Genomic DNA, 15,633 nt, shown 5'->3' on the forward strand with positions numbered 1-15,633 from the left:
AAAGACGCACCAACAAAAAAACAACATATGAGAGGATGCAAAAGAAAAAAAGAAGGCAAACACAACCCATGGAATAGAACAACGTATTAAAATGAACCCATTAGAACCCAGCAGCGCCACGAACACTTTGTACACCCAAGTCTCCTGCCTATAAATCTAGGTTTTAATTATCCACGTATAATCTTCATTTCAGAAAAAAAAACGCGTCTGGGTTTTTATGGGTTAAATAACTAAACATGAGACACGGACCCTTTTCATCCTCTCCTTATTGTTTGGTTCTTGGGTGGGGTTCAACACAATCACGTGACCCCCTATGCATCGCGTTGGTTTTTTGTTTTGCTTTTTTATTTTTTGCAGATTCAGCACTTAAGCAACAGGACTTTCATATTTCCATGCATTAGTGGTAGCAGCGTCCTTGATTGACAGTCGGAGTTCTGGGGCATAGTTGTTGGCCACGAGAAGTGTTAAGGGCGTTGTCTTACGTAGCTATGAGAACAGAGGCGGTGTTTATGAGGAAATAAATCCCCAAGTGAGATGGAGAGTCTTCTGGGATTGCAAAAACTCATGTAAAATAGTCCAACTCCAAGAAATGAAGAGCTATCCGGAGACGGTCGCCTTTCTGGGGGAGTTTGGACGCTTCCAGCAAGTCGTTTTCATTCTGCTGTGCATCAGCATCGTGCCCAACGGCTTCGGGGCTTTTGCGCTCGTTTTCCTATCCGACACGCCAATCCACCACTGCCGGATCCCAGACGTTAATCTGACCGAGGATTGGCGGACCGCTGTCATCCCGGTGCGGGTGAGTCTACACTTCCCGGAAAACTCCTCACATAACAGCTGCTTTCAAAGTTTCTTTAAATGGCAACACACAGCACCGATCGTTGACAAATAAAGAAAAAGACTGGTCATTTCTTACCGAAACGCAATCAAAATAGCGTATTTGAGCCGTTTCCCACGGAAATACCGTCAATCGATTTTTCCGAAATGTGGTTTGGCAGACGGTAAAATGTGTTTGCTGCGTTCACTGACCAAAAAACGGGTGGGTTTACCCAACATCGCAGCCAGGTTTGGTAAAGTATGTTGTCAAGAAACCCTGTTTTATTTGTTATTTCAAAATATATACAAAATACGATTTAATACTGCTCAATAGCCCCCCTTCTTGAAATCGTGTACAAAAATGTGTTTAACAAGGCATACGGAATTAATCAACCATCTTTTGATCTAAAACAGAACATCTCAAGGCCATCACATCTGAAATCTATTTGCATGCTGCATTTGGTACTCCAGCACATTCCAATAAAATCCAACAAAAAGAATAAACATGCAGTTTGTATTTTTTCCCTTCTCAAAAACATTCATTCATTTTCTGAACCACTTATCCTCACAAGGGGGTGCTGGAGCTAACTAAAGGCACCAGGGGGGGGGGGGGGGGGCACCCTGAATCAGTGACCACCCAATTGTAGGGGGTAAAAAGACAAACAACCAATCAGTCATAGCCAGGGACAATTTTAGCATACAATTAGCCTACACTGCACGTTTTTTGGGATGTGGGAGGAAACCAGACTACCCAGAGAAAACCCGTGCAAGCCTGGGGAGAGCATGCAAAGTCCACAGAGTGAGGACCCATCTGGGATGTACATTTTTCTAAATCACAGTTGGTGGATGGGAAAGAGGTGCGGAGCAGCTGCAGCAGGTACCGCCTAGATGTGGTCCAGAACCTGTCCGACCAGGGCTACCATCCAAAACAAGACGTCAACCTCACTGATCTGGAGGAGGAGATTTGTAAGGATGGCTGGATCTACAACAAAGATGTCTATCAGTCCACCATTGTCACTGAGGTATTACGTGGCAGCACACACATGGAAAAAAAGGAAATACTGTGTCACCTCTAGTTACAAAATTAATTTGTTCCAAAAGTGGGTACCTAACTTGGATTTTTCTTTTCAAAATAAAATATTGTTTGAATTTTTCAGACTTTGTAACTTGCAATTTTGTATTCAGAAACCAAATTTTCCCATTGAGGCTTTTTTTTTGTAACCTGACTATTTAGAATGTAAAAACATTTGTAAGTAGAGGTATAACTGTATAGTATTTTTAAAATAGCTATTTATATATTTAGATTTAGATGTCCAATCTATTTGAATTGTGAAGGTTGACAGCAACTGATTCATTCATCCAGTTCAAATAGATTGGAAGTCTATTGCCTTCACTAAAAACAGTTTACTGTATACTCACAATTGCTGAGTCTTCTTAATTTGTAGTCCAAAAGACGCAGATACATTATTGTGTTCATTTTCAGTTCGACCTGGTGTGCGACAACCAGTGGAAGAAACCATTCACCACCACAGTATTCTTTGTGGGCATCCTGTGTGGTTCCTTCTTTGCCGGGCAGCTCTCAGACAAGTACAGCAATAAGTACCATCCTGTGTGTGTATAGTTGCATTGAAAACAAAACACAGCATAATACATGCTGATGTGGTCAACAGATATGGAAGGAAGCCTATTCTTTTCATCACATTGGCTTTCCAGACCATCTTCAGCTTCATTCAGGTTTTCTCCGTTTCCTGGGGCATGTTCACCATCCTGTTGGTCCTCAATGGTTTGGGACAAATGTCCAACTACATGGCAGCATTGGTATTGGGTAATGCATAACAAATTGGTGGATTTACTACTACACATTTTTTGTTGTTGTTTATCTTGTGGATATTTTTGCAGGTGCAGAGATCCTGACGGGCAACGTGCGGCTGCTGTACTCTTCGATAGGCACCAATTTTGGTTTTGCCATTGGCTACATGCTCTTACCCGTGTGTGCGTACTTCCTGAGGGACTGGAAGCATCTTATGTTGGCCTTGTCTGTGCCCTGCCTTGCCTTATTCCCCTTTTGGTGGTCAGTTCAGACAAAATAAGTTTTCTGCCGGCTTGTGTCTGAATTTGGCTTTTGTGGTGCGCAGGTTTATCCCAGAATCTCCTCGTTGGCTCCTATGTCAGGGACGAGTAGAAGAAGCCACGGTTATTATTAAAAAGGCAGCCAAGATGAACAAAGTGCAAAGTCCTGATGTGATATTTAAAGATTACTTACTTGTGAGTGAGCTTGGTTGAACTCATACGGAATTTGACCTTTTAAGTGAGATGATGATGATGAGGAGGAGGAGGATGATGGTGCATCTTGTTGCAGGTGGATAACTCCAAAAAAGTGGAGCAAAATGAACCACGCAGCATCTTGGACCTTGTGAGCAACATGGAAATCGGACTCATGACAGTGATTCTCTGCTTTGTGGCGTCAGTATACAAATTTATTGTCATTTTCATTAGACAATATACATTTCAGAAATGGGTGACATTGGCAGCAATGGATATTAAAGAGGGAGTTGAAATGTTAACTCATTGGCTTCCATTAAGGGGCCTAGTTAATGAATAATTGAACATGTAACCTGCTTTTAAAAGAATAGACGGATGATAATAAGTAATCTGGGCGTTCACCTGCCGAGACATATTGCAAAGACACTTGTCACAACTACTGAGTGATTGTACACCTAAGTCAATGAACCCATGGGCGTTCCCTTCTTGCTTCTAAAGTATTAATGCAAGTTAAAACGAACCCTCCAAAGAAGATGGACTGGTTTTTGGGTTATAAGACGCAACTTGTTTCCTTCAACTGAATTTCGCTTTTAACGTATTCCTAAGAAGTCTATGATTTGGCTGCTTAGTTTTTTTTTTTTTTTTTTGTGGTTTGAGCATCAGACTCACAGCCTCATGAAGATAAGCGGTTTAGAAAGTAATTGAATGAATATTTGTAACATGAAAACATTCAAAGTTTAGCTTACCTTTTTTATTGAAGTAGTCCCTCTCCTCTGTTAGGTTTACCATGGCGGCGGGCTACTACGGCATTTCCTACAATGCTACGCAGTTCCACGCCAATGCGTACATCAGTTGCTTCATCTCGGCGGCCGTAGAGCTGCCGGCATACGTGTCCAGTTGGCTGGCTCTACGCCACATTACCCGTCGTTTGTCTGTCATCGTTACCATGGTGCTGGTCGCCGTGCCACTCTACTTCATACAGCTGGTCCCTGAAAGTGAGGAGATTTTAATGATTTTTTTCCATCAAACCCTAAAATCCCATACATTTCAAATGCCAATGCTATTGGGTGACTTTGCCTTTGCAACAGGCTACTCAGCTCTGTCACTCACAATGGAAATGGTGGGAAAATATGGCTTCACCGTCGGCTTTGGGCTGATGTTCCCTTATACCACTGAGCTGTACCCAACGGCTCTGCGGAACACCGCGGCCGGAGTCTGCAACACGGTGGCGCGCCTTGGAAGCTGCATTACGCCGTACCTACTAGAACTCAGTGAGTTTTTCCTTTTAATTTGGATCTAAACTAGAACTACCATTATTCTCAAATTTAAGATCCTCCTTGTCGTGTCGACCTCATACATCTGGGGTCCTGGGTTCAAATCCAGGTTGGTCCACCTGTGTGGAATTTGCATGTTCTCCCCTGGCTTGTGTGGGTTTTCTCCGGGTACTCCGGTTTTCTCCCACATTCCAAAAGCATGCAGGGTAGGCTGGTTGGACACTCTCAATTGCCCCTAGCTATGAGTTTTTCTTGCGATTGGCTGGCTACCAGTTCAGGGTTTTCCCTGCCTTGTGCCTGAAGGCTCCGGCACCCCCTGCAACCCTAGTGAAGATAAAGCGATTCATAAAACTAATGAAAATATGGTTCTTTTTTTTACTACTCTTACAACTTTGTAGCATCTTATTCAGTAAGGTTTATATATATACTATATTGGTAATTATATATATACTATATTGGTAATTTTATAGGCCAAAGTTGTATGTCTTTGTCAAAGGTATTGCAGTATTTATATGGAAAAGTTGTGTCAAGATACAATTTTGATTGGAAAAGTACAGATTTTAATTTATTTGTTTCGGCACGACCGCAGGTCTCCAATCTTTTGCTGCCATTGATGGCGTAAGACCACTCATTTATTTTAATCAGGAGGGGTGAATGAACAGTGAATGTCTGCCATTGTTAATGGCGGGCTAGGAGTTAATTTTGGGTCACTTCCTCTTTAATATTAGAGACATGAGGATTAACATATTGTTGTCACAGGGTCTTACTCTCCATTCCTCCCTTACATCATACTGGGTAGTCTGGCCATTTTGTCTGCCATTGCCACATTCTTCCTTCCAGAGAGCTTCGGGCAACCACTCCCTGAATCTGTCCATCAGATGCAAAAAAGACAACGGTACGTTCAGTAATCACCATGCACGACAGACAAATATTGTAATTGAGAATGTTGATATTTGTGAGATGTAACCCAGGCCAATTTTCTGAGTTTTAAAGCCCACTTTGATCTAATTCAATGGACTAAATACAGCCATTGGGAGCAAATGTGATATCATACATCTTCAGATATTTTTTTTATATGCTCATTTTACCATTTTGTGTCAGTCATACTAACTTGGCTGGTTTTGAATTATAAAAAAAAATCTATATATGCACTGCAAATTAAAATGTTGTCATTTATCCTTACATTTTCAGCATCAAGTGCCCATGTGTTGCAAAGGCAGAGATCCCTGTTTCTGTGGTTCCAGAAAATCCCAAATCCTAAAAAGGAAAGAAAGAGAACTGTTTGAGTTATTTTGGCAATGTTAATAGTTGTTACATTGAAAGCTGTTTTCCTATTTTACTTGGAAAGTTCATATCAGGGTGCTTTTAGATCAAATTTCAGAATTAATGTCATGGAAAACTAATGTAGACAATGTTTACATGCTGATCCTCTATATGAGGATCATATTGCACTGTTGAGGCCTGTCCTCTCTTTGCTGTGCGCACAAAATATGCATTTGTCATATTTTTTTGGTTACTTTTATCTTGTCATTGTGTCTTGGCTGGTTATATTTGAATCCCAGAATCAATCTGTGTGAAGAGCCATGTTACAAACTACATACAATCATTTTATTATGTAAAAGCAATACACACTGTATGTTGCTTTTAAAGTGACAGTTAAGAGAAACTCTTGTTTTTACTTTGGCTGAATAAAAGCATGAAACCTCATCTCTCAGAACTTTTTGTTTGTAAAACAAAGTGTTTGATGGCATTTGAACTTCATTGAGAAATTGTAATTTTGTGTTTTAAAAAAAAGTCTAAAATCCATTTGTGGAAAAACAGTGACACCTATCGGTTAACTGGTGTAAATTCCCAGCATGCTTTGCTGTGTCCGACCACCCCGCACGCGCAGCTAACCTGCTCCGCTCCATCGCTAGGCTAGGCGCTTAGCTCCGAGTGGCGGACATGTTGTGCCGGCCCTCGCTGGGATAAACATCGGCGGCAGCAGGTGCGATCGGGGGGGACGTCGTCGCGGGGGGCCGGTGGACCACCATGGACGCCGTCAACGCCTTCAACCAGGAGGTAAGATCCACGTCTAGGCTCACTTTGGCGGCGCTAGAGCCACTCAGGTTTTCGGCGGAGAGGGCGCATTTGGCGGGGCTCATAGGGCCTCACTCTCGGCCTTCGTGCTCGATGGTCATTTCTAAACGCACGTTAGCATGTATTGCTTTCATATTTCATTTTTTTTAAATCATCGCCGTTATTGAACACAAAGAATAGTCCTTGCTTGTTAACATGAGGCCCGATCGGTACCATTCCCTCACAACACGTTAGCTCGCGTGACTAAAGACTACAACGTTAAGGTTCATCACTTTGTGGTTATGATGTCGGGTGAGATGTTCGGTCGGTGGAGATGTTCGCACGGGAGATCTTACTATTGAAAAGCGTATTACAACGGTAAACCGTGCAGGGGCTCCAACACGATGAAAAGCTCAACGTCCAGTACCTTTGTTGTCACGTCAAGCAGGCCAGCGAATGTGAGGAGGGGCAAATGCGTCAATAAACGCTTGCTGCTTTCACAGTGCCACCCGGGCAAATGCATATACGGTGTGCATACACCTATGGTGAAGCTTCACCATCTATGATTAGGCCTGGGCAATATATTTTTTAAGGCGATTTTGTTTTATGAGCTGAATTCAAATCATAAATGCATTTTTTTCCAACGACAACAATATATCAAAGAGCATGTTTCTTTCTGACTTTATGTGGTATTATGGGGCTGACAACACAAACAGGGATTTTTGTATTTTTTACATATAAATGGCTGTTTTTGGTCTGTAAACAAAATTATAACACAGTAGTGAACTGCTGTAATCATAAGTGTGGCTTGACTGACCCTAAAACGTAATGTGGATTTCGGATCTCAAATTAATGATAGTTTTTAATTGTTAATTGGGATAAGCTCCGGCACCCCCGCGACCTTGTCAAGGCCAAGCCATGTTGAAAACACCATTTTTTTTTTACATTTGAACGAAAGGAATACACCCCACCAATTCCATTGTCAACCAAAAAAAATCAAAGAGCTGCTCCTTTCATTGAAAAAATGCAACATGAAAGTCAAGAAAAAATACTTCATTTAAAATGCATGCTTTTTGTCTATTCCTTTGTAGTTATTCTCCCTAATGGACACTAAACCGCCAATATCTCGCGCCAAGATGATTTCCATCACCAAGTCTGCTATTAAGGCAATGAAAGTAAGGAAACCCCATCATTACATATCCAATACCCATGCATATACATTGTATTCAATGATGACTTTTTTTGCAGCTCTACAAACATGTGGTCCAGATTGTTGAGAAATTCATTAAAAAGGTAAGACCATCAGATGAAATAATCAAACCAATCAAATTCATAATATAAACATATATATCATGTGCAGTGTAAGTCAGAGTACAAAGTAGCTGGCCTGTACGTGGTGGACTCCATCGTCCGCCAGTCACGGCACCAGTTTGGCGCCGACAAGGACGTGTTTGGACCTCGCTTCACCAAAAACATTTTGGGCACCTTTGAGAACCTCTGCCTTTGTCCTCTGGAGGATAGGGTAAGAATGACACCAATGGAAACAAAACACTTTTCAATGATTTTTTCCTTGCTAACACAAATTTCCATATGATCTCGGCAGAGTAAGCTCGTGCGTGTACTCAACTTATGGCAGAAGAATGGTGTGTTCAAGAGCCACGTCATTCAGCCTCTTTTGGACATGGCTGCAGGCACGGGCAGCGGTGCCGCTCCGTACGGCGACGATCCAGGTTGTCATCGACCGCTCGTAACGCTCATTTTGTGCCAAGTCGATCTGAATTTATAATAAAAATGTTGATCCTACAGCGTCCTCTCCACCGACTCCGACCAAAGACCACGCGATGAACTCTGGGGCGGTCCCTATGGCGCCGCTGGAGAAGGAGGACCCCTTCACTGCCGTAGCACAGCTCTTCCAGTCCACGCAGGGTCAGCAGGTGAGTAGACCATTCTTGGGATAAATGGAATAATGTGGACAACTGAGTCTTTTTATTAGCTCCAGCAGATGCTTCAGAACCTGCAGCAGCAGCAGTCTACTCAAGTGGAAGTTGTTCCTCAGGCTCCATTCTTACCAGACACCCCAAGCGTCGCCCCCGTTTTCAGAAACTTCCATCTTCCCCAAGCCGCCCAGCAGAAATCGGCATTTGACAAGGTGAGCTATGCTGTCAATATAAATGAGTTGAAAGATATGCATTTGATTTGAAGCGGGAGGGTGACAACAAATGAATCAGAGCTATCGCTGGCGGTTGATGGGTTAACTCCTTCTGTCATAGAAGTTGTTGGATCGATTTGACTACGACGACGAACCAGAAGCTGGAGACGATTGCAAGGATGACGTCTTGCAGCCATCATTGTAAGGATTGATTCAATTATTGATGAAATCGGGAAGAAAAAAAAGAACAAATTTATGGATGATGTTTTTTATGTCTTGATGGCAGTATGCAACAGCCTCCAGGCTTCCAGCCGCCTGTGATGAACATGACTCAGGACCTCTCACAGCCGGTACCACTCCAGATTTTAATTCAATATCTCACATATAACCACAATATTTAGGACCGCATGTGTTTAGTCGGCAAACAAATTGTAGGCAATTTAATCCAACAATTTCATCATTTGTTACTACAGGGGTCTCTCCCTCCTAATGGCCAGCTTCCGGCTTATGGGCTAATGCCAGGACAAAGCTACCAAGGAATGATGCCTCCTATGGGTCAAGCTCCACCGGGCCAGCCATTCCCCGGGTCAGGAGGACCTCCTGGCTTCCATGGAGTTTTCCCACCTCCTCCCCACTCAGCCCAGCAACAGCAGGTAAGACACACAGTAATGTAGTAACAGTCCTTCTGGGCTTATGAAATATGTTTAAAAGTGAATGATCAAAATGACTAAGCACTCTTGGTGCCATTTTCAGGAGATGGTTATTGATGCAGACCGTTCCTCCACGAGGGAAGGCAGATATGATAAAACATCACGGTCAGACTCGAGGTAAACCAGTGGTTGCACTAAATTGGCCATAAATTGGTTTTATGGATTAATGTATTTTTTTTTAAATAGAGGGAGAGAATTTACTTTGGGGCTTTCTTTACTTTTTACACAAAATGTAACATGTTTTCACCCATTATAGGGGGTGACTATTTTTGTTATTAGAAATAAAATGTATGTATTTTGATTTACTTTGTTCGAGCAGGTCCCCAAAAAGAAGGCGATCTCGATCCAACTCCCGCACGCGGCGCTCCCGTCACAGGCGTTCCCGATCCCGGGACCGACGCCACCATTCCCCGCGCTCTCGTTCGGAAGAACGCAGGGAGAGGGAACGTGACAGGGAGCGGCGTCAAAAAGGCCTCCCGCCGGTCAAGAATGACACGCTGAGCAGTGAGTACCATTCCTTTAGCATGTGGACTATTTTTTCCCTTTTGGTGGGTGAGCTTAACATTTGTGCTCTTCAGTCTGCAGTACAACTCTATGGGTGGGTCAGCTGGACAAGAGGACTCAGCAGCATGATGTGGCTTCTTTGCTGGAGGAGTTTGGACAGATTGACTCCATCAATGTCAGTTAAGCTAAATGAGTGAGACGTCACTTTAAAGGTTAGACTGAAATGCCATGTTTTCTATAGATGATCCCACCGAGAGGTTGCGCCTACATTGTCATGATCCACCGAGAGGATGCCTTCAGGGCCCTGCAGAAGCTAAGCCGAGGCTCTTACAAAGTTAACCAAAAAGCCATCAAGGTAAAAAAAAAAAAATCGGAATCTATCAATTATCCATTTCCATTCGGCTCAACATTACAATTGAAAACTTTGTTCTTTTGTTTGTTACCGGCAACAGATTGCCTGGGCTCCAAACAAGGGTATCAAGGCCGATTTGAAGCAGTTCTGGGATGTGGAGTTGGGTGTTACCTATGTGCCCTGGTCCAAAATTAAAGAAGAGCAGTTGGAGGTGCTCAAAGAAGGAGGAATCCTAGATTTGGACACATTATCGCCAGGTAGCTAATAAACATACACATTTCATTTTTTCTCTCTTAAAACTATCCTAATGATATTTTTCTCATGTGTGCTCTCCAGAGTGGACCACAATAAGGAAAGCGCTAGAGAACCCAGAAGAACTCAACCACAATGGTGGCTCAGAGTCGCAGCAGCTAGATGAAACCCGTGTTTTAGCTTCTCTTGCTTCTACGCAGGTTTGCTATCTGTCTTCAACTCTTGACACTTAGTGGTTGAACTGTTGTTTAACCGGAGCTGCTATTTCCCAGGTTCCTCCAATGCTCGGCATGCCTTCAGTGCCGCCCCCTGGTTTCCCCGCTCCCATAGGCATCCCACCGCCTTCTTTCCCACCGGGAATGCCCCCACCGCCTTTCCTCCGACCGGGCTTCAACCCCATGCAGATGCCTCCAGGTATTATTCAAAGCACTCTCTTTCTCTTTTTGCTATGTCCGCATGCAAAGTAAAAAAATACTGGAAGTGTGGCAGCCTAATAATTGCAGCATCAATTTCCTCTCCTAGGATTCCCTCCAATGGGAGCCATGCCTCTCTCCATGCCTCCACCGCCACCTTCCAAAGGTGACGACATATCTCTGGTCAACAGAAAACACGATGATATTCCAGACGCTCCCAAATTCTTCAATAACCAGATGGGCCCAATGTGTCAGTAGCTCTTTGTGTTTTTTTTTCCCCCACTTCATGGCCCGCATTGTTTTGGTGTCAGCCAAAAACTGCCAATTGGATAAAAGAGCAATGTGAAAACAATAAGTACAAAACTTAGCAGTGTTTCTTGTTTAATGTTGAATTGAAAATCAGAGCAATGTCTGGAACTTAAGCAAGCATAAATTGAATGTGTTTTTGTCTGCAGGTAACCAAGTGGGGGTCCCTCCAGGTGGCATCCAGACTCCCCCACCGAGCACTATGATGGGGCCCCGGCCAGGTATGATGCCGATGCAGCGTCCTCCGGGCCCCCCTTTGCTTCACACTCAACGCTTCCCGCCGCCGCCCGTCCGGCCCCACATGGTACCCAGGGGACCCCCTCCGCCCATGATGCCCCGCCACGACGGCCCACCCCCCAAGGGACCCTTCTCGATGCCTCATGGCATGAGACCACCTTTCCCACCCCCCCAGGTTCTTCCCCCACCGGGTCCTCCCCCTCAGGGTCTCTCCTCTCAAGGTCCCTTACCTCCTTTCAATAGACCGGGTGTCCCCCGTCCAGCCAATGACGAGGATAGCCACCCTTTCCGTGGAGAGCGCCCGGGACTCAGGGAGCCGGAGCGAGGTTTTGGCGGCTTGGCCAGGCGTCCTTTTGGCGGGGAGCGCTCAGACGCCAGGGACAGACTGGAAGACAGCGGGTGGGACAGAGACAGGCGAGACTGGGGAGACCGGGAGAACGGCAGCAGGGAGACCCGGGAGAAAGGGAAGGAAGGGGAGCGGCCCAAGCGCCGGGAGAGGGCCACTCGGTGGGACCGCGACGACCGCTTAAAAGAGCTAGAGAACATGGACAAGTTTCGGACCCCTAACGCGGTGGCCGCAGAAACGGAAATGTCCCAAAAGACCCCTGTGTCTGCGCCTCCCGTTGCCCCGTCCCTGGAGACGCCGCCCCCCGTTGAAAGCAAACAGGGAGCTGCATCATAGAGGGCATGCGCAATTTCTCCATCTAGATCCAATGACACAAACTGCGACTTGTGTGCTTAGTTAACATGATGCATATTTTCCCTGTACATTGTGTGGATGCAGCATGGCCATTTTACTTGTGCTACTTTCATCTTTTATCTATTTAATCAAGTTTGTAGGTTTTTTTCCATCGTCATGTTTTAAAGCCACTCCATCCCAAGATTCAATCATTTGCTTTTTTTTTTTTTAAACTAAAATTTAGTTAGGACGTCAACTAACGATTATTTTACAGATGATTCAATTTCTCAACTATTTGTGTTCAATTAATCAGTTTAGACCCCCCCCCCCCTTCCCCAATTCTATCATTGTCTGCTTGCCTTACTGTATTAGGTTTTTTTATTTTATTTTTTTTTAAATCACTCAGAAGCAACAAAAAGCCTACATGAAAGTTACATTTTATTTTTTTTCCAAATTTGCTACATTTTTTTATTTGAGTACAAATTGTCATGGTTGGCTTTCCCCTTCCTATACTACTTAAGTGGTTTATGAAAAAAAAGTAATGTAAATGATTTTATTATTAGTTAGAAGAGACGGAAAATGCTAAAAGTGCAAAATAAACGTTTAATTGATACACATTACCGCAATTGAACAAATATTACTTTTTTTTACAGTTTGCATTAAATACCATTTGTCAAATATTTTCTTTTAAATTGAAAGTCAATGTTAATATGTCTGATTGTCTTAAAATATACTCCACTCTGGCTAAATTCAACCTAATTCCAAATTAAAAGTAATTCATTTTAAATGTTTTTAAAGTAGTTTATTGCCAATGTTTTTCCACGCACTGTTTGTATTTTGCGTTGACAATTTGTAGCATCTGTAATTCTTGCCCCCATACTTGAATCCGTTTGATTTTATTTGAATCGTGTAGGATTAAAAAAAAAAAAGAACCGAGTAAAAGCTCGGTTGCATCACTGTAAATATGCTTTACACTGTTCCACTCATTAACCAAGAGATCTCATGATGATAATTTGTCATCCGCAAGGGTAGCGTCAGAAGGTATCACAACTTTTGCTTTAAGTTCTTTGGCTGTGTGAACTTTGTTAACCCTACAAAAAGACATGGATGTAAACTGTTCCACATTTCAGCCACAAAAATGTGTTTTTAATAAATATTTTTGTACCAAATTGACTGCTTTCATCAGTTAATATTGATGCTCTTAAAATGTGTTATGTGCAGCAGGTTCACAGTAGACCAAATAAATGTAAGAATAACAACATGATTCATTTTAAAAGAATATTGCTGAACATAAATTGGTTTGGAAAAAACAAACAAACACGCCCACCTGATTATTCACGCGTTCACATAAACCTCCGGATTGTGTTTACCAAACCACGAGAGGACCAATCAGACATGGGGATTTTTTCGGTTGCCTGTCTCCGATTGGCTGCCAGGGGCACCGCCCAAATGAGAACCAACGCGAAAAGCTCGGTTGTCTCAGTCATCTGCCGTTGACATCCCTGCACGCACTTCTATTTTGCTTTTTTTCTTGCGAACTACTGCAAAAAAATGGTGTTGAAAGCTGTTTGCGTCCTGAAAGGATCTGGTGAAACCACTGGAACGGTGTATTTTGAGCAGGAGGTAATCCACGTCAATTCTATTGAATGAATGTCGAAGAGAATTTTGCGATACTTCACCGGCGTGTAGGAGTTTGTATGCTAAGCTAGCTAAATTCTCCAGTTCGACCTCATGCTGATTTGTTTTATAACTTGCGCTTCCATTCATTGAGGGAGTTTGAATAACAAAGCACCTTATTTAATATTTACACGTGATCTTGCAGATCTAATGTAATTTCCTCCACTGCAATTGATTCTCCCATTGTCAAACGCGTCAAATTCATGAAATACACAATTAAGCAACGTTTATGGTACCCTGATGACATTTGAATTGAAACAACTTTAAAATCTAATAATCACACTTAGTTTTTACAATTGTTTCAATTAAAATGTCTTCACTTTTGAACGCCAAATGGTTAAGTAATTGGCATTCCCAGGGCTGTTGTATAAGTCAGACATTTTAATCTTTCAGTTTCATTTGCTTAGAAACCATTTTTGCATTGATCATCTCATCTAACCTTTTATTAAAATGCAAAGAAGAACATCTGGTTTGTTATGAACAATGAAAGTGCTGAGTCATTGCTTATCGAATGGCCTTTTCGACATGTGACACTAGCTAATGGCATTGACAAAACTGTATGAACAGTTTCATCTTTCTTGTAAATTGGAATGGATTTGTCACTGGTAATTTTCCTTTCACTTTAAAATCAAGCCTGAACAAATGTTAATTCGGCCCTGAAATTGATTCAGATGTCTATTGATGTTAAAGGCAGCCAATAAGTTAGCTGTGTTTACATCTGCTAGTAAATTGTCACTCACATAAGCCTTGTGTTTCCTCCATTAGAATGAATCGAGCCCTGTGAAGCTGACTGGAGAAATAAAAGGCTTGGCGCCAGGCGAGCACGGCTTTCACGTCCACGCCTTTGGAGATAACACCAACGGTTGGTATCATTACTTTAGACCAAAGGCCAGGGACGTGTTTTCATCCCAATTGATCAAGAGGGCAGTGCTTCACCAATCTTGTGTCTTCCAAGTTGAATCAACTTTGTTCAAATTGTACTGTTTTAGTGCCTATATTTAATGTAACATGAACTGGAGTGTCTTGTCCTCATTGGAAGTGTCACAAGAGGATGTTTTTTTTCCCCTTTTACAGGCTGTGTCAGTGCAGGACCGCACTTCAACCCGCATAACAAGTCTCACGGTGGGCCGACGGACGCCAACAGGTATTTTCAGTTTACAATAATTGGAAGTAAGAATTCTGGTTTGAATATTTGTGACATCAGGTTTAAATATAGCAAGTCCTAGTATGTCGTTCATAGTATGGAAAAACTTTAGTGGTAAAATACTTCAACAGACACGTGGGTGATCTTGGCAACTTGACCGCTGGCCCCGACAATGTAGCCAAAATCGACTTCACGGACAGTGTGATCTCCCTCGCTGGGCAGTACTCCATCATTGGCAGAACCATGGTGGTAAGTTACTTCAGTTTTTTTCATTGTCATGCACAACCACATTTGGCGAGTTGGTTTTTAATAGGCATACTTTCAGGTCCACGAGAAGATTGACGATCTGGGCAAAGGAGGTAACGAGGAGAGCTTAAAGACAGGCAATGCTGGGGCGCGACTGGCCTGTGGCGTTATCGGCATCACTCAGTGAATGTGTATACGCTATGAAGCATTTATTTTTGACCACTTATTGAGACAGAATTTTTGCTATTCTTAGTGATTGTTTGTCTACTTGGTTCCCAAAAAGATGTTCAGTTCATAGTGAGAAAAGAAATTTAATAAAGTTTCTTCATACCAGGTATGTTTGTTTTTCTTATTGTATATGTATGCCCAGCGAAACCCCAACATTATGTTTAACTAATACAACAATGCATTCGATGCATAAATATTTCATTAGTTTTCAAATCATGCCTCTTGAAAAAAGCACTAAGTTTAAGTCTAATTTCAATCATTTCCAGTTAAATTATTTTAATTGACTTGTGCTTTTGTTGAACCAACAAATGGGAAGAAGTATATATATA

At 42.6% G+C, this 15,633-nt stretch overlaps 3 protein-coding genes across 5 annotated transcripts; all 3 read left to right on the forward strand.

Annotated features, from left to right (window-relative positions):
* The first annotated feature begins 314 nt into the window (after nucleotides 1-314).
* On the forward strand, nucleotides 315-6,056 carry LOC144212555 (solute carrier family 22 member 4-like). Its single transcript, XM_077740524.1, has 11 exons — nucleotides 315-796; nucleotides 1,653-1,835; nucleotides 2,297-2,400; nucleotides 2,484-2,638; nucleotides 2,713-2,884; nucleotides 2,949-3,078; nucleotides 3,173-3,276; nucleotides 3,856-4,070; nucleotides 4,164-4,346; nucleotides 5,109-5,244; nucleotides 5,541-6,056. Exons 1-11 carry the CDS (start codon nucleotides 590-592, stop codon nucleotides 5,608-5,610), a joined length of 1,659 nt encoding a protein of 552 aa, XP_077596650.1. The 5' UTR covers nucleotides 315-589; the 3' UTR covers nucleotides 5,611-6,056.
* A 157-nt stretch (nucleotides 6,057-6,213) lies between these two features.
* scaf4a (SR-related CTD-associated factor 4a) lies at nucleotides 6,214-13,178 on the forward strand. 3 transcript variants are annotated; one of them, XM_077740500.1, is made up of 19 exons: nucleotides 6,214-6,410; nucleotides 7,499-7,582; nucleotides 7,656-7,700; nucleotides 7,768-7,929; nucleotides 8,011-8,137; nucleotides 8,214-8,341; nucleotides 8,401-8,556; nucleotides 8,678-8,757; nucleotides 8,843-8,906; nucleotides 9,030-9,209; nucleotides 9,310-9,383; nucleotides 9,586-9,770; nucleotides 9,845-9,945; nucleotides 10,012-10,125; nucleotides 10,223-10,379; nucleotides 10,459-10,574; nucleotides 10,647-10,788; nucleotides 10,897-11,037; nucleotides 11,243-13,178. In XM_077740500.1, the coding sequence occupies exons 1-19, from the start codon at nucleotides 6,381-6,383 to the stop codon at nucleotides 12,010-12,012; spliced, it is 2,856 nt and encodes a 951-aa protein (XP_077596626.1). In that variant the 5' UTR covers nucleotides 6,214-6,380; the 3' UTR covers nucleotides 12,013-13,178. The 3 variants fall into 3 exon arrangements, with proteins under 3 accessions (XP_077596626.1, XP_077596628.1, XP_077596627.1); XM_077740502.1 differs by having other exon boundaries at nucleotides 10,897-10,953; XM_077740501.1 differs by having other exon boundaries at nucleotides 8,681-8,757.
* A 284-nt stretch (nucleotides 13,179-13,462) lies between these two features.
* Nucleotides 13,463-15,411, forward strand: sod1 (superoxide dismutase 1, soluble). Its single transcript, XM_077741199.1, has 5 exons — nucleotides 13,463-13,632; nucleotides 14,452-14,548; nucleotides 14,761-14,830; nucleotides 14,962-15,079; nucleotides 15,156-15,411. The coding sequence occupies exons 1-5, from the start codon at nucleotides 13,561-13,563 to the stop codon at nucleotides 15,261-15,263; spliced, it is 465 nt and encodes a 154-aa protein (XP_077597325.1). The 5' UTR covers nucleotides 13,463-13,560; the 3' UTR covers nucleotides 15,264-15,411.
* The last annotated feature ends 222 nt before the right edge of the window (nucleotides 15,412-15,633 follow it).

Source organism: Stigmatopora nigra, chromosome 19 (genome assembly GCF_051989575.1).
Source record: "Stigmatopora nigra isolate UIUO_SnigA chromosome 19, RoL_Snig_1.1, whole genome shotgun sequence".
In the NCBI taxonomy this organism is placed as follows: domain Eukaryota; kingdom Metazoa; phylum Chordata; class Actinopteri; order Syngnathiformes; family Syngnathidae; genus Stigmatopora; species Stigmatopora nigra.

What these genes read in the sequence shown, in the direction of transcription:
- sod1 (XM_077741199.1), top strand. Translation starts at nt 13,561, where the DNA reads ATGGTGTTGAAAGCTGTTTGCGTCCTGAAAGGATCTGGTGAAACCACT. An exon ending in CGGTGTATTTTGAGCAGGAG is followed by an intron (nt 13,633 to 14,451) that starts GTAATCCACGTC and finishes TTCCTCCATTAG; the next exon opens with AATGAATCGAGCCCTGTGAA. An exon ending in TCATTGGCAGAACCATGGTG is followed by an intron (nt 15,080 to 15,155) that starts GTAAGTTACTTC and finishes GCATACTTTCAG; the next exon opens with GTCCACGAGAAGATTGACGA.
- LOC144212555 (XM_077740524.1), top strand. Translation starts at nt 590, where the DNA reads ATGAAGAGCTATCCGGAGACGGTCGCCTTTCTGGGGGAGTTTGGACGC. An exon ending in AGTCCACCATTGTCACTGAG is followed by an intron (nt 1,836 to 2,296) that starts GTATTACGTGGC and finishes GTTCATTTTCAG; the next exon opens with TTCGACCTGGTGTGCGACAA. An exon ending in GCCTTATTCCCCTTTTGGTG is followed by an intron (nt 2,885 to 2,948) that starts GTCAGTTCAGAC and finishes TGTGGTGCGCAG; the next exon opens with GTTTATCCCAGAATCTCCTC.
- scaf4a (XM_077740500.1), top strand. Translation starts at nt 6,381, where the DNA reads ATGGACGCCGTCAACGCCTTCAACCAGGAG. An exon ending in CTCAGGACCTCTCACAGCCG is followed by an intron (nt 8,907 to 9,029) that starts GTACCACTCCAG and finishes TTGTTACTACAG; the next exon opens with GGGTCTCTCCCTCCTAATGG. An exon ending in TTAACCAAAAAGCCATCAAG is followed by an intron (nt 10,126 to 10,222) that starts GTAAAAAAAAAA and finishes TACCGGCAACAG; the next exon opens with ATTGCCTGGGCTCCAAACAA.